Here is a 25,443-nt window from a genome sequence, read left to right as displayed (position 1 = left end):
ATTTATTTATTTATTTATTTTTTTGTCCAAGGGTGCCAACAGAGCCACCACCTTACATGTAAGCAGCCGTATCACCCAGGATTGCTGAATGCACATTCGAAGGCTGTCAGAAGCTCTGAGCCAGAACCAGGCTGGAACTTCGGAGAATTACCACACTAAGGCAGATGCCCTTGCTGAGAGAACTGTTCCATGGCTTCCACAGCAAATATCAACCCACACTGTTCACACTGCTTGGCTCGATTTCTTTCTCATGATTCCACTCATATTGTCTCTTCTATAATATCTACTGCAAAGGGCTTCATGTCATCAAAGTCCAAATCTAAGGGGCATTCCCCTGTCGTGAAAGACTCAGCCTTTCTAAGAAGCTTAGTGAATCTGCTGTATTTTCCCTTGTAAGCTGCATTGCTCATTTCCCACTTTTATAACTAAAAACACTTCAGGAGGCAACGGAAAACAATCTATGAACCATGCAAAGCTCACCCATACTCTCACCAAACACAGGCAACTCGGTGAAGACTCCAAAGGAGGAGGGAGGGGGACCTTCCAAGCCTTTCAGTGTGATAGTCTTCTTCTTCTTCTTCTTCTTTTTTTTTTTTTTTACTAAAATACATTCATATACTACCTGCACACCCAACTTTTAAAACTCCAGCCTCTCCATTGCCTGACCTGCTTTCTCGCCTGACCACATGAGGCAAGGTTCTCCTTAAACTTCAAGTGCTTCAAAACCAGTTGCATTTTTATTTCAGTATTACTTAAAAGGATGTTAGTAATACTACTAAAGTCTGCCAGGCAGTAGTGGCGCATGCCTTTAATCCTAGCACTCAGGAGGCAGAGGCAGGCAGATAGATCTCTGTGAGTTTGAGACTAGGCTGGTCTACAGAGTGAGTTCCAGGACAGCCAGGGTTACACAGTGCAACTGTGTCTCGAAAAACAAAAACAACACACCAATTAAATTCTACCTGTACTAACTAAAACATGAGTCTTGGACTAGGGAGGTGGCTTAGTGGATAAATTGCTGGCGTTCCTAGTATTTGGACTGGAGATTCAGATCCCCAGAACCTATATTACAGCTTTGTGGGCACAGTTGGTGTCCTGCAGTTCCAGCCTTGGGAGGTACAGACAGGGGATCCCCCAGACCAAGTAGGCTACTGAGACTAACCATAGCAGCAAGAGGTGGGTTTGGTTAAGAGATCTTGTGTATCTGTCGTGGCAGCCATCTTCCAGTTAACTCCCCAAAATGACGAACAAAGGGAAAGAGGAGAGGCACTCGGTATAGTTCTCTAGGCCTTTTAGCAAACATAGAGTTGTTCCTTTGGCCACATACAGGTGAATCTACAAGAAGGATGATATTGTAGACATCAAGGGAATGGGCGCTTTTCAGAAAGGAACGCCCCATAAGTGTTACCATGGCAAAACTGGAAGAGTCTACAATGTCACCCAGCAGGCCATGGGCATCACTGTAAACAAGCAAGTTACGGGCAAGATTCTGGCCAAGAGCATCAGTGTGCGGACTGAGTACATCGTGCACTCCAAGAGCAGACACAGCTTCCTGATGTGTGTGGAGAACGATGAGAAGAAAAAGGAAGCCAAAGAGAAGGGTGCCTGGGTTCAGCTGAAGCACCAGCCTGCGCCACCCAGAGAAGCATACTTTGTGACAACTAACGGGAAAGAGCCTGAGCTGCTGGAGCCCATTCCATAGAATTCATGGCCTAGTGTACAAAAGAGCGGACTGTAGAGTGTTTTCCTTTAGAGAGAGAGAGAGAGAGAGAGAGAGAGAGAGAGAGAGAGAGAGAGAGATATATTTTGTATAATGCCCAAAATTAACCTCTTAAGCACCACCTGCCTTCCTAGAAAGCTGGGAGTTATAGTTGTTTCCTCATGGGAAAGTACAGTGGCCTGCAGGTTTGTCTTTATAAACCCCTGTAACAAGGGGCCATTTTCAGCTAGGAAATTTCATGAAATAGTCCTAACCAAAATCCATCTCTTGGTCAGTATTAAGCTTGCTTTAACTTTGGCCTAAAATGCTGGATTTGGCTTTTCTCTGGTGAATCTCAGGATTAACACTTGTTTCCATGAATAAGGTGGAAGGGTGATCTCGGATCATTCGGACATCAACTTCCAAACTCCATGTGCACACCCAACCATATGCACACACATGCACATACATTTCCACATGTGTGTCTATACATATGCACATGTGCATATAGGTATATACACATGAAAATGAAAAAAAAAAAAAAGAACACTCTTAAAATACGTGTTGAGCACAGAGAGACCTATAGAAGAGAGTAGGGGGAGGGTGTGTCAACAACTAGTCCAATACCCACACTGTACATATTAGAAAACTATGGCCCAGAGAAATCAGCTAGGTGGCTGACTTGTCCAGGGGCAGAATGATGACAAGCAGCCTTGGGGGAGCTTGAGAGAGTGGAGGTGGGGCAGATACCTCAGACTCTAGCTGCTATTGGCTTAAGCTCTGAGTTCAAAGTGTTCAGTGCAAAAATCTTAACTAAGACCAGCTTATTTTTTTCCCAGTATAGAGAAAGATAAGATCTTATCATATCTTTCAAGTTCCAGTATGTCCATTTATTGAGGTCTGTAATATAAAAGAAGCCCGCTGACTAAGATCTGAAAAGCCAAAGAACAAGAGCCAGCTGCCAGATTTTACCCTTTCCTTAACGCCAAAACTGGCAACAGGATTTTTATAAACACAGGAATGTAAGCAGAAAGTCTAAGAATTAAGAAAATGTATTAAAACTTACTTAGGCATAACACCCCCCTCAGAGCCTAAAAAAGGGATGTGGCTCACAGGGTCAAGAGGCCGGGGGATGTGTGAAATCCAGCTATGACTTAAAGGCAAAACATTTTCTTTCTTTACTACATCAAAGGACAAAGAGTAGAAAATAAGATCTTTATGTTTTGGTAGTTGTGGTGGAGATTCAGTAACTGGTTTTTTAACTTTTTTTCTTTCTACAACCCAGACCCAACAAATTCTTATATTAGAACAGATGATGATAAAACCATGACTACTGTTTTACATAATAGTACATATTATGCTTAATGAATAAATGTCTTATGACATAAGATGATCATGCATGTGTATGTACATACAATGCATGTGTGTGCATACAACAACACCAGTAACCCTGTCTATTTGTACAGTCACATTGCTATTAGAAGTATCTAGTCATTGTTAGCGCTCAATAGTGACTTTCTGCTGAAGTTGGTTTTTCTTTTTTTTCCTCCAGAGACAGGGTCTCATTCTGTAGCCCTGGCTGTCCTGAAACTTGATCTGTAGACCAGACTGGCCTTGAACTCAGAGTTCCACTGCTTCTGGAGTACTGGAATAAAGGCATACACCATCACGCCTGGCTTGGTTCTTAACCATTTTAAACAGAACTTAGTAATCAGTTGACAAATCAATCTATAAATTCTTTACAGAAGAGATAAGTGTCTTTCTTTTTTAACTATAAAACACTGAATACAATATTTAAAACAGGACCTATATCAACTATTAACTGATCTAAACTTTTGAATTATAGTTAAAAAAAAAAAAAACTTGCTGCCTAAATGATATTTTGCCAAAAAAATAAAATAAAATAAAATAAAATAACTGAACTTCAAATATTTCAGAAGCCAAAGTGAAACTTGAATTAAATTCTAATTAAATGATGAAGAATTAAGAAGAAAGTAATGACTAAGAGACAAGCAGCACACGGAGAAAAATGTAATCCAACAAATAAGGACACTGTAGCACACCTTTATAAAACCAGAACTCAGGAGACTGAAGCAGAAAAGATCAAGAGTTCAAGACCAGCTTGGGCTACATGAAACTGTCTCAAAAGCACACACAAAAAGCAAAAACAAAAAAAGACAATCATAAGATATGTTTAAGTTCTACATAGCTTCCCCCTCCTCCATAAAAATCCATATTAAATTACAGACACAAATGTTTGTTTGCAGATGAGCTCTGGGCTCTCACTCAAGGTCTGCCAGGGCCGAGAGCAGAGATTAGTAATCACTAAGTCAAAGAGAGATCCTCTACAGATGGCTTTACTTAGCAGGATCGAGTATCATAGGCTTGCAAATCTTTCATTACCATCACGGCATTTACCTAAAACATATACACACCACGGACATGAAGTGCCTGCTGGTCGTTTTTAAGTCTTTCTGGGTAACTTAAAAATACTCAAGCTAGCATCTGTGGATGTGAATTTGAAACAGGTATTCCAATCTTACAACTGTCACACTGTGTGCATGACCTCAACAACCCGAGCTTGGTCAGAGCACAGATGATTACTCCACTGATCTTCTCTAAGAGATGAATGAGCAGCCAAGGGCCAACAATCTACAGAACAGACTGCAAATGTTTACTCAGAAGGAAAGTCACCTTGTCCTTAGAAAACAATCCAGTCAAGAAAGTTCAGCAAAAAATGTTGCGGCCTGTATTCATGCACACTCGACCAACTTGTAACACTATCGAACAGTGTTTACTGAGCATGCAAAGGAGGCCTGCCACACAGGGAGACAATAGCAGCACTAGCCCGTTTCAGCCTCCAAGTGATGCTACGGAAAAGGTAAGTCACTTGTTACCCTTCACATGGACAGACAGGAAACTGAACTTGGTACTGAGGCCTATGTCACAGATGAACAACTAGAGACCCCTGAGCCACCCTGAAACACAGATCTGCTTGGCACACTCTGTTTGAGGGGGAAAAAAATCTTAAAGGCCAACATTGAAAAGTATTTTATGGAGTGGGGTAGTTAATCCTAGAACTTCTGGTTATTCCTAGAAACCACATCTGGCCACTTCCAGTGGGAATTCCACAAGACCATAATGGGCTGGAATTAGGAGTCAGTGCCCACTTCAGATCAGACAGACTGCCCAGTTTGCCATAGTCTCTCTCCACCTTTGCCTTCAAGCCTATCCTTGTCCTCTAGTGAGACCTACTGACATCCCTGTTTGCTCTTAAAGACAAGGCTGTATCCTGGGTTGAAGACACTTAGCTGTTCAAGCTCTCAAACACTTTGGTGGCTTAATGGAGACTACGATGCTTTAACTGTTGACAAACCAGAACAGGTTCAGAAAAGTCCTCAACCCCAGGATCTGCAGTGTCCTCGACTAGGTAGAAGCGTGTGAGCTTTGGATTTTGGAAAGGGCCTCTTTCTCTGTGGTCACATTGGTTACTTACTGTCATATCTGAAGGTGATGTTGTGCAGCCCGCTGTTTCTGCTGGCCGGCCCCACTCCCTGTGGGAAAACAAGAGAACATGACACAGAGTAAAGCCAACTTGCTTTCCCAGCATAGATTCCCCACAGACTCTAAACACACAAAGCATTATAGAGGCCCAGGGTCAGGTCAGTACTATAGGTCAGCTCCTACTCTATGCACTGTTCCATGGCCCCACCCACCCACCCACTCCAAATACCCTCCAGTCCAAGGGAATCCAACCTACTAGGGATCCTGGACACTCTTTATCCTAAGACAACAGGAACAGACTGATCTGTTTAGGAGTTAAATAATTCATTAGCCATACAATTCGGATAGAGACCCAGACAGCCAGATGGAGTCCTTCCAGTTGGATCCTCTGATTGGTCATTAAACTCGCCCACCAGACAGCCTCATCCGAAAGCTCTAGCAAGGCAGGACAGATAGGCAATTCCTCAAGTCTACAGAAACCAGTTCTCATTCCAAGATGAGGAATGAATGTGAGAATAAGCCATTACTTTTAATGAGAAAATTCTTCACTGCCTTGCCTCCATACCTACGTTGGAAATACAGAGTAGGTCATAAAAGAAAAAAGACTTTCAAAGGTCCAACTTCTAACTCTCAGTGATGTGGTCATTAGCCATCTGTAGCCTTAATAGTAGGGTAACAACTCCAACAGACTTCCCATTCTAATTACAGTAGCCACAGAGGGAGCACCAGATCCTCACAATGACCCCACCTCTTGCTAACCCCAAAACTGATCCTCAAGAGAAAGGGCTGCCCTGAGTCAGCCAAGCCAGGTCTACTGACTCTGCTTAAATCTCTCTAATAATCTGCAAAAGTGCCATTCGGTATTAACTGGGGGAATTCCCCAAAATATGTTAATTCTAAAGTTCTAAGTGATGGGAAATATTTTAACCACACAGCTAAAGTTTCCACTTAACAAGATGATGTCGGGGAAAACCATATGCTGGCAGCCTGGTGTTTAATGGGCAATTGTTACACTGAGGCACGATGTGGAGAACACTTCTGATGGGTGCAGGATTTCAGGCTACAACCCCATCACTTCCATATGCTACAGCCAGGTTCACGCTGCTTATCCTGAAGCCAGGCACACCCACAGAAACCATATCCCTGAGTTCAGATATACACAGGCCTTGGAAAATCACAGCTATGCAGAAAGATCCAGACAAGCCCAGAGACACACAGACACACCAAGGGAGGAATAAGAAAGCAGGAATACCAAACCTAAATCAGCTAGATGGCCCCAGCAGCCCCGGGGTTCCCTTGCTCCGGCTTCCTTTCCCCACCCTTTCTTCTTTGCAGACTCCAGAGCTCATCTCAGGATATGAAACTTGGGACAGTGAAATATTAAGAACATCCATCACTCCTTAGGAAGCCGGTCTGTACAAACAGAAGCTGCCTGACTTCCAGGAGGCAGAGACCCAAATAACAACCAGGAAGAAGACAATCCAATTCCCACAGCCCTCTAGGAATGTTCAAAACTGCCAACCACACCATTCCTCCCCCTCACAGAGCCTCAGGATATAAACAAACTCACGTTCCACAATGAGCCAGACATTATTTTAGGTATGGTAGTATGCAATGAGCCCACATGAAGTTGCCTGGTGCTTGCTCATCCTTTACAGGAGACTAACTGGATACAGACAAATTGCAAATCCCTTGCCCACCAAGCATTCCCCATTTAGAGAAGAAAGCCCATGTGGTTAATATAAAGAACCAGCAGCAGAGAAACCCAGGGTTCCTCCCAAGGCAGAACCTGAGTAAGGATGAATGTCGGGTAGGGACAACACGTACAAGATGTACACGGAGCCTGAGAGAGGAAAGGCTGGTAAGTGGGCGAGAATACTGATGAGAAGAGGAGCACCCAGACAGGAAACCCAGGGTAGAGGCCAAGATCAGTGTTCACAGCTGACAACCGAGGGACACCGCTCCCCTCTCCTGATGCTAGAGTCTCAAGTATCTGAATGGGTTTGTTTGTTTGTTTTAAAAGAGTGTGCACAGCAGTTTCCTTCTGGGAGGGGAGTGGGTTGAAGAAGACCATGGAGCCACATAGAAGTATTTTTCAACAAGGAAAACGATCCATTTAAGAGCAGGTGCCGGCGGCTCTAGTCACCAAGTGTATGACTTGTGGAGCTTGGCTGGCTTTCCCCGTATCTTTTGTTTGCTCCCCCTTCATGTCAATTGAAGCATGTTTGTAACAGCATTTAGCAGGCATTTGTAAAGGCTAATGAGCTGTGTATGTGCTGTGCAGTGCATACAAGAACCTAAATCAATCCAAACATGGAATCTGAAATGTGGGGAGCTGTCCAAGGAGGCTTGGGGGAACTGACTTGGGGGCAGTGAGACTTGTGTGTGGCACCTACCCATCACCCACTGATGTTTCCGATGAGTTCTGCGCCCTCGGGGCTGAGTGTCTAGCTACAAATCCAAGGCAGACCTTGACTTCAAGTGGCTTTGGCATAAAGGTGAAGTGCAAACATGTCCATCATCTGTCTTCCTTTGTTCCCATGGTCTCAGTCCTTCACTGGTTCCCTCTATGCCATATTCTTGAAGTGCCCTTAACTGCCTAACTCCCCAACGAATCTCCACCCCAGCTGCAACCCAATAAATCATTTCAATTCCATTCAGGCACTCCTGTATTCTCAGAATTCCCTTCTCTTCATGTGCCCATGAACCCCTTCCTCTCCCCCAGGTCTTACTCCCCATAGGCTGCCTGACTTATCTGGTCCTTCACACATTATGGTCCTGACACAGTCCGCCTGTCTATTCACTGGACATTCATAGTCATTGTAGTTAATACAGTTCCGCGAGTATGGCACTTCTGTGAACACAAATGTGGTGGAGATTTTAATTCCACAGACAACTGGAGCCCCAAAGCCCAGAAACTAACCATGTCTGACAATGAAGCTCAAAACCAGGGCACCTCCCTGGCTACCAGCTCTTGCCTGTACTTCAAAGACCTTTGACGGGTATTAAGTCCTTTAGTGCTCTTGCCTTCGGGAAGGCATGTGAGCAGTAAGTCTTCCACATGGCTATTGACCTTACATCAAAACTGTTTTAGCTCCTCCGCAAGAGCACCACCTTAGAAACACAGTGCCCAGGCTAGCTCGCAAAACACTGTTGTTTCCTTTATATTAAGACAGATAGAAATGGAATACCTCTTAAACATGCCCACATCCAAGCCCTAAAACCTGTACAGTAAAAACTGTATTACAGTGGAAAGGACTGTGTGAATCAATTAAGTTCAGTGGTGCTGAAATGGGGGGACAGTGTTCTGGGTCATCCTGGTGGGCCAGTGTGAGAATTCTTAGAAGACCCTGAAGAGTTGGTATCAGAGAACCAGAGATGTGGTTGCAGAGAGAGGATGAAGAGGAAGATTGGCTGACTGGAGAAGGATTCACATACTTGAGGACAGAAGAGGAAGGTGCTACTGAGCCAAAGACTGGGCAGCCTCTAGCAGTTGGGCCAGGCGAGGAATGGATTCTTCCCTGCAGCATCAAGAAAGAGCCAACACTGCCAACTTCAGTAGCTTGGGTAGAATTCTGACCTCCAGAACGACAGGAATTTTGTGTTATGCCATGAAGTTCAAGGTAATTTTCAAAGCAACAACTGGATAAAAAGCTGAATGAAAAAAAAAAGAAAGAAGGAAGGAAAGAAGGACAGACATTCAGACTTGACTGTATTGTGGAGAAGAACGTTTATTGTAGATATGAAGGAGAGCAGAGACAGAGGTAGGGACATCTGAGAGAGTCCAGAGTGAACATGTCCTTGAGTCACACCATGTGAGGAGAGGAGAGAGGGAAGGGCCAGGAGAGTAAAGGGTAGGTAAAAAACCAGGTAACCAAAATGGCTTGATTATACAGGGAAGGACAGTGGTGGAGAAAGCAGCCCAGTCCCCAGGCTGGAGAGTTCAGGATAGGGTGCAGAGTATATCAGCCATATCGTGTAACAGGTAGGTATTTAGGGATGCTGGGAGAAGCTAGTGATCAGGTCCACTTAGATATATTAAATAGGCACCTTTGTTAGCCACTTGTCCTGGGTTTGAGACCCAACACATGAGTGTTCCAACCACAGTATAGATGAACTGAATCTCAGTTTAGCATGCACACATAGCATGTGCCAGGGCAGGCTGGTCTCCCCTCTAGTACCCACAGCTAATCATGGTCACCTGTCACCTGGCTTCAGTTAGACAGGAAACACTGATCCCTCAGAGCTGGGCCTTGGAATCCTGCCAAGAGATGGGTTTCTGAGGGATTTGTCTGGAGGTCACCTGGAATGAAGGGGGTGGAGCTTGAAGTCCTCGTGCTGGGTGACTTCAGGCAGGTTGCTGAACTTCCCTGAGCTATAAGCACCAGAACAAAGCCATTTGAAAGGACTAGAGTAGGACTCAAGAGGTGACTGACGCCAAGTGTTCAGCAAAGCACCAAACACGTGACTCAGAACACATGACTCAGAACCAACTCTACAACACTTCCTGAGGCTGAGCTGCAGCCAGGTAATGTATGAGAAGCATACGAAAGCTGGGGCTGCTCTTAAAAACTCTCATCTCCCCGCTTTGCTTCTCCACGCTGGGATAGGTGTGTTTTTAAAAAGAAAAGGGGTGGGGAGGGGTTAAAACAAAAAACAAAAAACAAACAAACAAAAAAACACACTTCTCAGTTCTTTGTATGAGTGCTCTTAGAGTTTCTCTCCTGGTCTGTACTGTGCAGTCTGTTCACTGAATATTGTTACCGGCTTTCTCAAAGTTCCTTAGCTGCTTTGAATGGAAGCATTCTTGTCTTTTTGATGGTTTGTTTGGTTTGTGTCCTCTTGGCTGGCCTGGAACTGGCTATGGAGAACCAGGCTGACATAGAGATCCATCTGCCCACTGCTAAGATTAAAGGTCATCGTGCCTAGTCAAGATTCTTTTCTTTCTCTCTTTTTGACAGGGTCCCTAGCCCCGGCAGACCTCAAACTCCATTTGGTGTAAGATGACTTTGAACTAATCCTCTCACCTCTTGCTCCTGAGTGCTGGAATTCTAGGCCAATGTCACCACACCCAGTTTACCCACACTAGGGATCAAACACAGGAGGGCTTCGTGCACGTGGGCAAGACTACCAACTGAGCTCTCCTGCAAGCACACTGAATGTCGTCCTGTTTCGGCCTCACCATTTGGCCTGCTTTATTTTGGAAAGGGAAGTGACATACGTAGAACACGACTTGCCTTAAACCTGTCCTAAACGGCACTTAAGCCATCAGAGATGGACCCAAAATGCTGCCCTGGGACACCACTGTCTTCAGATAGCTTTAAATCCTGTGACAGTCTCTGGAAACTGGCCATAGTGGCATGATGTTTGGGAGGGATCCTACCACGCAGCCACCATTTTGTGTTCTAGCCTTTGCTTCTTGACTTATGGCTAGACGGTGGTTCAGAATTTTTGCATCTAGAATTTTATTCCTTTAGAGCAGTTTAGAATTACCCCCCTGCCCCCTCCCTCCACGGGCTCTCATTGCTGCTTCCTCCCTGTTCCTACTGTAGTGCACCAACTGAAGGCAACTTCACAGCAGAGCTTCAGGCACAGGGCCTGGCTTCCTAGCTCCCTTTGGAACAAATTAAAAGCTACCGTTAGTGCAGAGAGTGGGGGTGGTTAATTAACTAAGAATGTAACACCCTGAGGCCATGGGCATTGGCATTTATAGGTTTTGAATAACAGGCAACAAACAAGTACCTTTAATTCTCTGCTCATTAAATATCAAAATGGTGTAGCTAAAAGCCCAGAACTGTTTCCTAGAGAAGAGTTTACAAAGCAGTTGACCAGCTCTGTGAGTAGCCCATTTAAAAAACAAAACAAAACAAAACAAAAAAAAAAAAAAAAAAAAAAAAAAAAAAAACATCGCCATGGTCACCAAGTGAGGTTTGTGTATTTTTTTTTTTTTTGGCTTAGTCATGTATTTATTTATTTAGGCAGAAAACATATCTATCAAAGGCTGTGTGCCAAGCCCAGGAATGAGATAGGGTTTTTGTTTTAGAGGCTTTTTTTTTTTTTTGAGGGGTGGGGGTGTGTGGCACATATGCACGAGAGCCAGAGCGGCTCTCTTTTGCACTCCAACCTGTGCATCTTTTGGGAATGGAGTTTCTACCATGAGTATCAGCAGAATATATATTTATATAAGGAATATATATATATATGTACTGGTCAGTATATTCTGCCACCTTCCCCTGACCTGCTTGCCACCTCTGTAATTCGGTTCTGGGTGAGCTGGAGCCCAGGGTGGGGAGTGGGGGGGACAATCAGGCAAACCAGTAACTGCTGAAAACCAAGGCCAGCTCCTACTTTTTACTATCCATGCCATTATCTCCACTTTGAGTTTCCAGGTTGAGGAGAGCAAATGATTGCAGAGAACGTGGTGAGGCCAGAAACACACAAATGGATACCACCAACAGAGAGGAGGGGGTGCAGAGTGGGTCATGTGACTGTACTGCTTCAAATGGCTTTATAAACAAAGGCAGATCCCACTCCAGTGCCTTTAACACACACACACACAGAGAGAGAGAGAGAGAGAGAGAGAGAGAGAGAGAGAGAGAGAGAGAGAGAGAGAGAAAGGCAGAGCTGCCCCAGGTGATGTAAGCTAAGGAGAATTTGGTGAGTCCAAAACACAAGGAAAATGACTCAGAAAGCCAGCCCACGCCTGGATCTGCTCAGGATGCATTCTCTCCACATTCCTGGGAGCTACTCTCTCACCCTCATAGATCAGAAACAAAAGATGCCAGCAGGCAGGTTTGGGGCGGTAGGGTCTTGGATGGCCAGCAAGGAGCACACAAGCTGTGAGGGAGAAACGTGGGGTTCCCGCTAGCAATTACTCCATCAGCCCCCAAAGACCCGGAGATCTTAAGCTAATTAAAGAGATTTGCTTGGGGAGGGAGGAAATCACTAGTCCAAAGCGTGGTCTGTGCGCCAGACCAAAGCCGTAATCATGATTCATTTCTGACATACTGCTAATCAGAACACACATGTTCCTCATTTCACGCTCCCAAAGGAAAGCTGAGGGGACAATTATTGCTGAGCCCTAGTATGGAGCCACATGCCAATTACCGTGTGTCCTTCTTATCAAACGCAAGTCTCTAGATTCCATCCAGCTTCCACCTCACTATCCGTGCCCTGTACCCAGTCTTCTACCAATCCATTAAGGATAACCAGTGTCAAGACACCTACACAAGCGGACTCTCAGATCCTCAAATCTAAGTAATGGGAGCCTCTATGGGATTTGTGTTTTAACATTCCTTATTCATTTCATATTTTTTTATTGCTTTGATGTGGAACATATTTGTGTAGTTAAAGCCCAGAGATATCAACACATACACGTATGCATGCACACATACTACACAGACACAAAAAACAGACACACAAGCCAGCTTTCTTCTGTACTTGAAAATAGAATGGAAGGACAGCCACGAATTCAAGGCCAGCCTAACACAAATAGTGAGTTCCAAGCCAGTCAGAGCTACAAAGGAAGATCTGAGCTCAGAAAAACAAAACAACAATAGTAATAAAGCAGAGGGATGGAAAGATATTTCAGTGGCTAAAAGCGTTTGCTCCAAGGGCTCCAACGCCCTCTTCTGGCATCTGTGGGCACCAGTACTCACGTGTGCATAAACACACAGAACCATATACATAAAAACCAGAACAATACCCCACTGCCTCCTTGGTTTACAAAGCCCTTGGAAGCCCTTTCTCCAGTAATTTTGCTAAGGATTTCAGCTGTGTGTCCCATGGCTGATACAAGCACACAGATTGTTGCATTTTTCCATCTAGTTCTGAAAAATGTCAAAGGCAGGCTATAAAACATGCCTCTGGGACTGAGAGTCGGACCTTTTCCTGTGCTTTATTTACCCCATTACCCCAACTGAAATGAGAACCTCATGTCAGACAGCCGGCATCTTCAAGGTAAAAGGCAAGTTATCCACAGCTAGGCTATCTTACATAGCCAGCTCTCAGACAGAGATTAACCAGTTTCTGTAAACACTGGGTACAGAGAAGGAGCAAACATCCAGCCCCTGAAATACCCACCCAGCAAATCAGCTACTGGCTGGCGCTCACTTAGCAGTGAAGGGAACAAAGACTTCACCTCGGAAGCTCAAGGAAGTCTCTTCCAAGAGAGCAAAACAGTGATTAGACAATGGTGGAGAACTTTGAGCTATAAACATGATTGTTATGCTTAAGCTCAGAGGAAATGTTCAGCTCAAAACCTAACTACTAATAAAAGCCTTAGGACCACACAGGGAGCAGTGTGCCTAGCTGCACCCACTTCAAACTCGGTTTCTCAAGGCAGGAGGGGTCTCCAGCTCTGTGTCACATCTGGAATTCAGCTTCTACAGCACAAATGCCCAAGAAATGGGAGACTGTGATGTTGCCATGGAAACTCTGCCTCCTCCCTCTACACAGGTTCTCACACATACTGCCTCCAAAGTAGGTTTCTCCGATTTGGAAGGGTGAATGGCCTCCCTCTTAGATCTCGGTGCTAACTGAAACATCGTAGGTCAAGATGATTAAGTCTGTCCACAGGATGGTCCTGTACGGAAAAACCTTAAAATGGGTGGTTAATACTATACTCCTTTTCCATGGCTTTCTCCAACCCTGCCTCACTTATTTAGGAGACAGGCTTCAAGCTCTTATTCCCAACCTACAAAATCCAAAAGACTGCAATCGGACTGCCTGCCTCTGAGCCCAGCAGAAGACCCAGCCTAAGACTGACTCTTAGCTAGATGGCAGCCTGCATCAGATCCCTGCATAGTGACACTTCTGGTTATTGAAGACTCTGGTGTAGTTAAGTGGAAGGGTTTCTAGAGCACCTAAGGAGAAGCCTGTAACATTCCAATCGTCTACAGAACCCTTAACAATTTCAGTGGGTTCTAAGTACTCATTTATACACAAAGAATCCGGAGAGACCATACTTGAAATCAGGCATTGCCTGGGTGTCCACTCCTGGAATGAAAACTTCCAACTCTTCCCTCTAGGTGTGCTTCCTAAATCCCACCTGCACCTAAATATGGTGAAGTCCCAACTGGATGGCTGGTAGTGCTCCCTTCACTCCCCATCCTGGCAGTACTCCCGTCACTCCTCATCCTTCCAATGCTCCCCTCACTGCTCATCCTACCAATGCTTCCTTCATGCTTCATCCTGTCAGTGCTCCTCAACTGCCTGGAAGCCTACCTTCCTGGGCTCTCTGCTGACTCAATATTTCATCTCTAAGAAAACGAAGCATCTCCCCACCAGTTCTGACTATAATTCCCCACCTAGAGTGATCCTTTTCCATATCAGTCTGCCTCTGCAAGATCCTGCCTTTCCCAGTCATTTGCTGCAGAAGGGGGAAGAAATCAACCAGTTCAGGAGTAAAGCAAAAGTCAGTCTGGATGAGCAGGTACAAGTCTCGGTCCTCTTGGTTCTCCACCAGCCCTCATTCTCATGGGTGACACTAAAAACCTGGCCTCCAGATGGAACCATTTGCATCTAATCTCTGAGATACCACTTCCCTAAAATGTGCCCCTGAGAATCTGTGTCAGTGAGTGAAGGAGTCAGCCCACATGCCCCCTCCCAACCCTCAAAAAACCAGGAAATCAGCATCTCAGGCTCCAGGTGTTAACACTTAGAGCATCCTGCCCAGCCCCCTCCAGCTGGAGGCTGGCCGCCTGGGAGCCGGACACAGCAATTAGGCCCTTCCCCGGCTGGGCGCCTTTGTCCCCTCACTAACATCATTAGCGTCTGACTTCCTGTGTACAACAGGGCCTGGGGGGGGCGGGGCAAATGCCGGCTGACCTGGGCAGGGCATTAGACTTCCTTTGTCAAAGACCCTCAAATGTTAACAAGCATGTGAACAAGGCTCTCCTCCCAGAGCCCTCCCCTCAGCTTCTGTTCCAGCCATTCTGGGCAATTCATGACAGTTTCTCTCCAGCTGCGGGAATCAGCCTCACTTGAGAGAAATATGAAGTCTCAAAGCTGACAGAGTAAGCCAGCAGCCTCCAAGGGGCCTTCAGATCTTAGTTCCTTTAAAGCCTTTCCGCTGGAAACAAGGGTTTGCCTGGTTCTCACAGGTCTCAAAGGCTGAGCAAAGGTGGCCATACTCAGTCAACCCAGAACTGGGTTAAACAGAGCACAAGGACCAATCATTCACATGCGCTGGAGGCTGAAATGCAAAGTCTCAAGATTCGAGGCCTTACAGGACATTTGTGGAATAGCTCCAGGTTTTAAGAAAACTACTACCTGGATCCCAAACGAGAGCATGACTTGCTAAACACTGGAATCCTGCTATCTTCCATCATTAAAATCCTCTAACAGAATTTCAGCTTTTTACGTGGAGGAGATGGCTGGCTGGAAATTTGATAAAAGCTGAGTACACCCAGCCCCGCATCTGATTGCTGGAGACTCCAGTCCCTCCTAACACCAACCATGCCAACTAAATCAAACTGTGACTTCACTTTGTTAACAAAATCAAATTGAAGTGCAGGTCACGGAGGTATAAAGTCCGTTTTAAGTAGGACTCATGATTAAGGCAGCTGTTAAGACTTTTATAAGAAGCGTTTGTTTCAACCCAGTAATTGGAGACTTTGTCCAAGGTGCCAGGAACTGCTAAGTGTACAGAGTAACGTCATCAAAGGCAACAACTATTTATGCTGTTTCACGGGATAAGTTCCTGAAAGGGGGGGCTTTTCAATCGCAGGTGCCAAGTCATGTCTAAGCTCAGTTTCAGTGAAATTGAATTTAAAAATAAACTATAATGTAGCTAACTCCTATTCTGTTTTTTAAATTTTTCAATCCTAGATATGGAGGAAAATATCTAGAGTCTCCAGAGATGAAGAAAACGGCTGATTTTCTCAGTCCTGCTAAACTGCATTTACAGAGCATGGTTTTTGTGGTTGACATATAAACTGGGCTAGGTTTTAGATATAGTTTTAAATATTTGCCTAAATGTCACTATGAGGGATAGACTGGAACTCCAAATCTCCATCCTATACAAACTCTGACTCTTATGGCAGCGGTGGCGAGATACAATCAATGTTAAAACTAAGATGCTGGTACATAGCAAAGAATGCTATACTACCACCTGGTTCCAAGTCCCTCACAACTTTATTTCAATCAGTCCCGAAAATTTCAAAGGATAAATGAGTTTATCACTGGTTCTGATTTTTACTTTTGTTAACTGATTTTAGATGATAAGTAATTGGAAGGATAAATTCAAACACTAATGAGCCCCCAACTTTGAGCCTCCTTAGGCTCTTGGATGGAGGCCAGGACTCTGCTCTAAAACTACAAGCAATAAATCTAGAAATTTTTCTTCATAAGTTCCCAGTGATACCACGTGGAATTTCCATTAAATCACATATATGCAACCACACACGCAATGACACACCAATTAAATCATTGTAGCTATTTAGGTGAGGAAATAACTGTGTTTACCAAGTAACCAGATTTGATTTTCCTAAATAAACAATGAGTACTTCTGAGAACGGTTTTTTTTAAAAAAGAGAAAGGTATGAAAATCAAATATTGACCACCTGGAGGCTTTTATGTTTAGATAAATGTTCCAGGGGTGGAGGACGCAATGCCATTCCCAGGCATGAAGCTTTCCCTGCAAGTCCTCTTAAAGACAGCCAGCATCGATTACCACAGAGAGCAAAGGTCAACTGCAGAGCAAATTTCCCAGGCAGAAGGAACTGCAGGTAGGAGCATATTTTTCCCCTGATGGAATGGTCCCAGCATATTCTTCTAGATACATACACCACACACCACACACCACACACACACACACACACATCTCTCTCTCTCTCTCTCTCTCTCTCTCTCTCTCTCTCTCTCTCTCTCTCTCTCACACACACACACACACCCCTTTTGCTTATCCAAGCATCTGTCTCCTTCAATACAGACTTCCCACCAAAAATATTTACAAAAATCAAAGCACACAACAGAAATAGATCAGAAGCCTGCAACATTTTTGTCCTAAAGTAGGGCTTGCCAAAAAAGGATTAAACGCAGTGTAAAACATTTTTTGAAAAAAAAAAAATTGTTTTTAAGCTTCCAGCTAAAGTCATTTCAAAAGTAAGAATGAGAGCTGGGTCAGGGTGAGGCCACACTGTCAGAGGAGCAGCCCTGCTTTTGGAACACAAAGCCAGTGCCTTCCAACAAGATGCTGAAGGGAAAATCCCCCCATGGCAGAGCCAGGGCTTTTGGAGCAGGAGGTGGGGACAGGCACCCTCCTGTCTGCTATTCCTCTCCCCCACTCCTCTTCCTCCTCCTCCTCCTCCTCTTCCTCCTCCTCCTCCTCCTCCTCCTCCTCCTCCTCCTCCTCCTCCTCCTCCTCCTCCTTCTTCTCCTCCTGGAGACTTCAATTCGAGAAGTAACAAAAAGAATCTAAAAAGGTGAGAGTTATTAGCACTACTGGATCAAATTCTTTTTAGGCCCCAATCTGCTCTAACCATTCACCAATACTTCCTATGAAAGTGGCATTAAGTGGCAAAGCCAACCCCTTTCTTGATCTAAAGAAACATTGTATTGGAAAGCACAGACAGATGATTACCATGCTGCACTGGGCAAGAACAGGCCATCCGTCTTCTGGTGTGGTGTCCTGAGTGCTGCTCTGAGGGGTAACCAAATTACTATAATTTATCCTGTATGTTTCTTTAAAATTACATAAATTTAAGGGATTTTATGATTAGGTGACTGGTCTCATGTGAGTAACAGAACTGTGTAAAATTAAAAGGAAAACTGTCAAATCCAGGAAGTGGGCTAACAACGCTTCCCTTCCTTCAAGGTAATCACATTATGGCTTCTGGAAACCTAAGCACTGCCAGTCTTCCCAGAGGGTCAGGAGAGGCAAGAGGAAAACAGCATGGGGGTTAATTCTACAGAGCAAGCTGGGGACAGAAAACAATTAGTCCATTCTGTGACTAGAGTCAAGACATGTAGGCTGGGCATGGAGGAAAGAATGCCCTGCACTTCCAACATTTATCCAGTGTAAATTCAGTAAAGTCAGAGCTCAACCTTACAAAAGACTTCAGCAAAGCCACCAGGTGTCTCAAGAGCTTGAAGTATGCCTCTGCAGTGGAAGGTCATTCATTCCAAGTGAAAGTAAGTAGCAATGCAACTCTTGCCTCTGGGATTTACAATTTACTTTGGAAAGCAAAGCAACTGACTACTGACATGATGTTGCACTTTCTAGAATGAATGTACTAAGTTATGGTGTGGTGGGTGGGTGCATGCCTGAGTGCATGTATGTGTGGGTGCGCAAGTGAGACACCTTGTGTCTTTTATCACTTCTTTTGAGACTGGGTCTCTCAAGGAACACAGCACTCACTCATCGGTCATACTGGCTGGCTAGTGAGCTCTGGGAATCCATGTCCCACACCCACAAGGATACAGACACTTGGGACCCAGGCAGCTTTTCTATATGGGTGATGTGAATGCATCTATCAGGCGTTCATACCTGCACAGCAGGTACTCTCCCTTAGACTGAGTCATCTCCATGGGTCTTTTCTAAAGAAGGTTATTAGAAATTTTTCATAAAAAACAATGCAACTATAGGAATGAAAACATTAGCCAGGCAGTGGTGGCACACGCGTTTAATCCCAGCACTTGGGAGGCAGAGGCAGGTGGATTTCTGAGTTTGAGGCCAGCCTGGTCTACAGAGTGAGTTCCAGGACAGCCAGGACTACACAGAGAAACCCTGTCTCGAAAAAAAAAACAAAAAACAAAAAACAAAAAAAAAAAGAAAGAAAAGAAAACATTGTAGTAATAGTCATATTATTAAAATAATATATTAAATGTATTTTAAGTGTAGTATTAGAAGGCAGGAAGGAAGTCTTGCCATAAAACCTCAGGGACAGATGAGACAACACATAAGAAGTGTAAAAATAGGAGGCCTAAAACAGAAATTGAGGTTGCTGAGACATAGAAGAAAACAGAATTAAAATAAAGAACACTGAATGGTCTGGAGGTAAAATAATGTCAAGATGGGTATTTTAAGGACCTCTGTGATCATATAAAAACTGGTCAAATAATTATTTGATAAACCGTTTAAATAGTTTTTTAATCTCCCAAGCTCCTTAAACTTTTGTCATTTTGATACATGGTTTCACAATGTAGTCCCAGCTGGCCTGGAACTCAGAGACCTGCCTGCCTCTGCCTCTCAAGCACTGGAAAAAAATGAATTTAAAGGCATGTATGATGATATCCAGCTCCTTAAACTTCTTAACCTTTGAGAGCTGAGAAATGTAGCATCAAGAAAATCATTATCTTTCTAATCTGATGTGGGACAACCACAAAGCAACTCAGGGTCAACTGTGTCTAGAACCCCTGGTGTTTCTAGCATCCAGTGCTGCCTGCTGCTGAAACCTTGCATAGCCTTGACTGTGCACATTCAACACAAGCTCTCCACTTCCTACACCAGCCACACAGTGAGCAGACAAGACCACTGGCTCAGACTGCAGACCACTTACGTCCCTGATAGCAGTGTTTTCAGTGCTCTTGATTTACCTGTTTGTTAGTTTGCTTGGTTGGGTTTTTGGTTTTTTTTGAAGGCTTAATTATTGAAAATAAAGACCAGTAATGTTTTCCTGCTGGGATAACCTAGGACTCTGTATACTACCTAATGAAATACACCCCCATAGTCTGAGATTTAATTATGTATGTGTAATTTTAAAAGTGTATCAATCTCATTAGTATACAAATTGCTTTCATCTTTAATAAATGGTAGATTATCTGAATACTAAAGAATTGTTTTAAATAAATTTCTTGATGAGTCATCATAGTAAAGCTATGACCCTCCTCCATTACTGTGATAACGCTGGTAGGGACAACGGCCGAAACATAATGTTTAAGGGCATTTTAAAAAGTCTGCAATGGCCAGTTTGACCAGAGTTATGTTCCCCCAAAACATCTTTAAGAGCTCTTACCAATTTTGTAATTCTCCCAGCATGCATCCTAATCAGCCCTTCTTCCTTAGCTCTTTCCTAACAATGGTAAGCTCTGTAAGATTCAGCTAAGAACACAAATATGCCCTGGAAAAGGGAAGCTGGACTCCCCATCTCCCACTGCAAGCCTTCTGGCTCTCAGATCTGGAATGGTCTTATATGACTATCTACAGTATTCATAGAGGGGGCTTTATGGGAAAGAATGCTAAGTGCCCTGCCCCATGGCCTTAATTCCAATAGCCATAAAATTGGGGAAAAAGTCATCCCCAAAAAGTAAACTCTTGCTCCCCACCATGATTGGGAAGGGAAAAAAAACCAAAGGCGAATCATAGACTTTCCACAGGCCTCAAAGGCATCATCACATGGGCAGTGTTTGGGCCTGACTAAGGGCTCTCAAATCATGGCAGTTTCTTTCTCTACTGGCTTGTCAGAATACGCAAGCGCAGGACTTACAAACAAAGGCACTGTTTTGATTTTTTTTTTTTTTTTTACTTTGAAAACTGGGAACCAATACATTCCTTCTGGGAATTCGGGGTAAATTTTACAAAAACAGTGTCCAGATGTGCTTAAAATTCCAGTCTGTTCTCCTCTTTTGGTGGAGTAGAGGGGGAAACAAAGGGTGGGAGAAACGTTTTATTAAAAACTGAAACAGTTATTAGATTTTCTTGGCTAGCACACTAACCAGCTCTCAGCTGACAAATGAGGCAGGAGCACCTGAGGCAGAGCTCACCCGGCATTCCTCCTGTCTGGGCGCAGGGAAGCCAGGCCTGGCCAACACAGTGCCATCTGCCAGAGTACGAGTAGTGTCTCACTTCCTTCCATAATGCCCTTAGTGGTAAATGTTTCTACCAGATGACAGTGACATAGCAGGGGAGGGCCTCAGGCAAACTCAGGAAGTCAAAAAATCCCAAGAAAAGAACCACTGCCTATGGAATACACCGAAATGCTCTGTCAAGACTCCATCCCAGCTTTGATGTGGGGACGTCACTGGGAGTTGAAGCTTCCTTAACTTAATACCATGTTTCCCAGAGCCCTTTTTAACCAGAGAGGTATAAATAAATTCTAAAGCTTTTCTTCATTTCAAAGGGGGTAATGCTGGCTTTGGGTACCGAAGGTGGATGAGTGTTTTAAACAGAACATAAATAAGGCAGGCAGAGTGTCAGACATAAATTATGAATAAAATGATAATCTTAATAATAGTTTACATTATCACAAACCCAAGTTTATAGCAACAGCTAAGCCCCTCTCAAAGTGCAGTGCAGCTGCTAGGTCAGCAGAGGGAAATGGTATGTCAAAAATGTGACCTACCTTCAAGTTTGTTTAACTCCTGTCAGCCACCGCTTCCTTCCGCCCCCTCAGGAAAGCACAGGGGAGAGATCCTTTCTGAATGTTTTATTGGCCAAGGCTCAGAACTGTCGTACTACCAGAAGGTATTTATTTATCTACACTCTACCTAAGTCATCCTCATCAGGACCCAGGGCAAAAAGGTTGACATGGATCAGGAGGCAGTGCCAGAGGTACCGTCCTCCTGCTTCCCAACAGTCAGATGGACGCCATCTCCAGGGTGGACCATCTCAAGTCCTTCCCCCATAGCAGGCAGGCAGCAGGAAGACAGCTTCACATAGATCTATACAGGCAGCATCCAGATCCTCTGTTTGCTGAGAACACAAATCCCACATAGTCCTAAAGGTATTCAGGACTAACCCTGTTCTACAGAGCACCCATGATGTATTTACAGGCTCTAGCCTGGGACACTGTCTAAGGATGGCCATATACCCATGGCTATGATATTCAAATGGAGGAAATAGCATGTTTTTACCTAAAAGAAGACTAGGCTGGGGTGGGGGGTGGGGGGGACGGACGCACAGGTTCACACTTCCAAACCAGAATATAGTGCTACAATTCAAGCCTTCTGGTTCTGTACCTCCTGGAATACGAGGTACAGAGAAGCTGGAAAACAGCGCCTTCTGTTGCTCTTCCCAGCTCTCACAGAAAGGAAGACAACTCCAGATGTTCTCACCCAGAGCCAAAGCTCTGCAAAAGTGGCCAGGGTGACAACCAGCCTCAGAGCTCCCCATGATGACTGGAACTTTTCCTTCCCTCTTAGACTCCCGGCAGGAGAAACACATGAATGTTTTCTGCTGAGGGAGTGAGGGGCTAGGGACCACAAGCCATAAATCACAAAGAGGGGCTTCCAAATCATACGGTGCTTGATAAAGGTTCAGGGTCAGCATTTGAGACCAAGTGGTGTTTGAGCGGAGGGTATTCCGAGGTACAAGCTGCATGCTCCAAGTGTTATCTTGCACCTTTTTTGCAGAGAACTAACAAATTGTTTGGCTATGCAATGGATGCAGGGGAAAATATTGCTTGAAATCCACTAGTTCCTCCCCAGGACAGCCTGTCATCACCCCTGCTTAAGCTCAGAGTTTCCAGAGGGCATGACCCCTGGAGACAGGGCTCTTCATCAAACCAGCCCTGTTGGTGCCTTCAAGCTCTCGGCTGTTATCAGGTGAGGCTGGCCTTGTGGACATTTCCAAATGGGTGACCTCTACTAACAGTTACCAGACTTCCTCTCATGACCCATGTCACAAGGCCCTCTGGATGTGTCCCTATGACAGTCTATTATTTATCACTGTAAGCCTTCACTTCGTCTTATTCAAAAATATTTCCCTTTCCTCTTCTCTGTGTCTGGTCCCCTCAGTGTCACCCTTTGGTGTGCTAGAGTCCAGACCTACTCAGTGGGAAATTTAGCCTGTGAAGGGGAGGGGTTGTTGCCAAGATTCTTTCAGAAATACTCTTCTCCTATGCAGGGATACTCCCAAGGGACCCATGAAAGCAAGCCAGTGGGCTCTTGCACTTCTTAAATAGATACATACTTACGTATTTGCATAAATACATAATGGGAGAGAAAATACATAGGACATATCTAAATAAGAGAAAGGAGGGAGGAACTGTAGGTGATTACATGGGAGTTCCGCTGGGAATTCTTCCCATTCCCTTCACCTAAACTGCCAAGTTCACACTGGGGTTCTGAGGAAAGACTCGTGGATTATAACCGATAAGGAAGCTCTGTGTGTGTGTGTGTGTGTGTGTGTGTGTGTGTGTGTGTGTGTGTGTGAATTTTTTACTCTGATTTTTTTTTTTTTTTTTTTTTTTTTTTTTGCTTTCCCATTAACACAGCTTGGTGTAAATAGGGAGGGGAAAAACAAACAAACAAAACCATTATTCCGTCCTGCAATCACCATTGTGGATTAGCTAATCAGTTTTTATCTACAGCTGCCTTTTTGCAGCCCCTCCATCACCTTCCACAATACCCCAAATCCCTCCAACCTGAAAGCTGCTGATAGAAAAAGCCAGGCCTCCTGGGCTGTCAGCACCGGGTGTGATTCAGAGTTTAAGGGGTCGGGAAGGCGGAAGGGCAGTGTCTGTGACTGACTGGGTCCTAAAAGCTCATGTCCCAGAAAGCTGAACTGTTTTATCCATCACTAACAGCGTCAACATTAAAAATACAGAGACAAGATGGACCAAACTAGTGGCCCAAGCAGAATCCCCACCATAATACTTAGATCAAAAATTTTTGTAATTTGCTGTTAAGTCAGGAAAACTCAATTTTCTTTTAAATTTTTTTGGTTATTTTTATTTTGGAGTTTTGTTTGGCTAGTTAGGATCTATCTTTATTTTCTTTCTTTCACCTTGGTCTGTATTGCCTGCCTGTCTTCCTTCCTTCCTTCCTTCCTTGTCTTTTCAAACAAGGTCTCTACCTGGCCTGGAATTTGTAGTTATCCTCCAGTCTGCCTTATGAGAACTGAGATGCAGCAACAGGCCACCATGCCTAGCTAATAATGTTATTTTAAAGCTCGTATTGCCCTCCTGGTGTTGCATGCCTTTAATCCCAACACTGGGGAAAAGCCAGAGGCAGATGGATGAGTTCAAAGCCAGCCTGGTCTGCAGAATGAGTTCCATGACTGCCAGGCTGCACAGAGAAACCCTGTCTTATGAAGACTTAAGCATCTTCCCGAAAATTTAACCTAGCAACATCTCATCCATATTTAACTTTAAAGGTACCAGTCTCAAGATCACTATAACACACTCAGAAGGTAATCAACCACCAGTCCTCTTAGGCAGGCATGATGGCTCGGCAAGTCAAGGTGCTTGCCATGCATGCATGCCTGATAACCTGAGTTTGATTCCTGGGACCCACAGTTGATAGACGAGAACTGATTCCTGTAATTTGCTCTTTGACCTCCATGTTGTGTCTCATGACTCACACGTACTCACACTCAAACATGTACATCATACACATACACTATAATGATGAGTCAAATTTTAAAATATAGAAAAATAGAAGCCTTTAAAAAAAAAAATCCCAAGGCATTGAAAAGGAAGTAAAAAAAAATCTTCAACAACAAATAAGGTACCATTAAAGAAACAAAGAATTGTAATTATCGTAAATGCCAATGGGAGGATATGTGTTCAGTGTTGACCTAGGTCCCCCCAAAGGGAAAAGACATAACCATGGAAGTTCTTTACATTCTCCATTATGGAGGTAAGCCCAGGGCAGGTCCGTGCATGCCACACACCACTAAACCTCACTACAGAGGGACCCTTGAACCATGCACTGATTCCTATAGCTGCAAAGGAACAAACGAGAATTAATCAGCATCCCATCTTCTGCACCTTTAAATGTTTTTGTATTACAATTATTTATTTATTTTAGAGGGGAGCATATATACACCTGTGGCAGTGTATCACTTACTTTCCTATTACAGTGATAAAACACCAAAACACAAAGTGACTTACAGAAAGTGTTTATTTTGGCTTACAGTTCAGAGAGGTAACAGTCCATCATGGCAGCAAGCTGAAGGCATACTAGTTGAAGCAGGAAGCTGAGAGCTCACATCCTCAAACCCAAGCAGGAAGCAGAGACAGGAATGGTATATGATATATGATATGATACAAAATGAGGCTTTTTAATTTCAAAACCTGCCCCCCACGGCATCATAGTTCCTTCAGCAAAGCTGCACCACCCAAACCTCCCCAAACAGCACCAAAAACTATAGACAGAAAGCTCAAATGTCTGGGATTACTGGAGACATTTCTCAATTTATAGAAGTGGGCTCTGTCCTTCTACCATATAAATCCCAGGGACCAAACTCAGGTCATCAAACTCATTGTCAAGAACCTTTACGCACTGAGCCGACTCACCAGCCCTCGTTCCCGCACCTTTTAAGATAGAGGAGGTTGAAAATTGGAGGACGAACTGGACCA

General features: G+C 44.2%; 1 protein-coding gene across 2 annotated transcripts in view; it reads right to left on the bottom strand.

The window, feature by feature from the left end:
- Positions 1 to 25,443, bottom strand: part of Il17rd (interleukin 17 receptor D) — a 65,238-nt gene that overhangs the window by 24,652 nt on the left and 15,143 nt on the right. For both annotated transcript variants that reach the window (XM_034499147.2, XM_076931297.1), the window contains exon 2: positions 5,193 to 5,250. In XM_034499147.2, coding sequence (XP_034355038.1) covers positions 5,193 to 5,250 — 58 coding nt within the window. The remainder of the gene's footprint in view (positions 1 to 5,192; positions 5,251 to 25,443) is intronic.

Source organism: Arvicanthis niloticus, chromosome 3 (genome assembly GCF_011762505.2).
Source record: "Arvicanthis niloticus isolate mArvNil1 chromosome 3, mArvNil1.pat.X, whole genome shotgun sequence".
Lineage (NCBI taxonomy): Eukaryota > Metazoa > Chordata > Mammalia > Rodentia > Muridae > Arvicanthis > Arvicanthis niloticus.
This window is presented reverse-complemented; position numbering and strand designations above follow the sequence as displayed.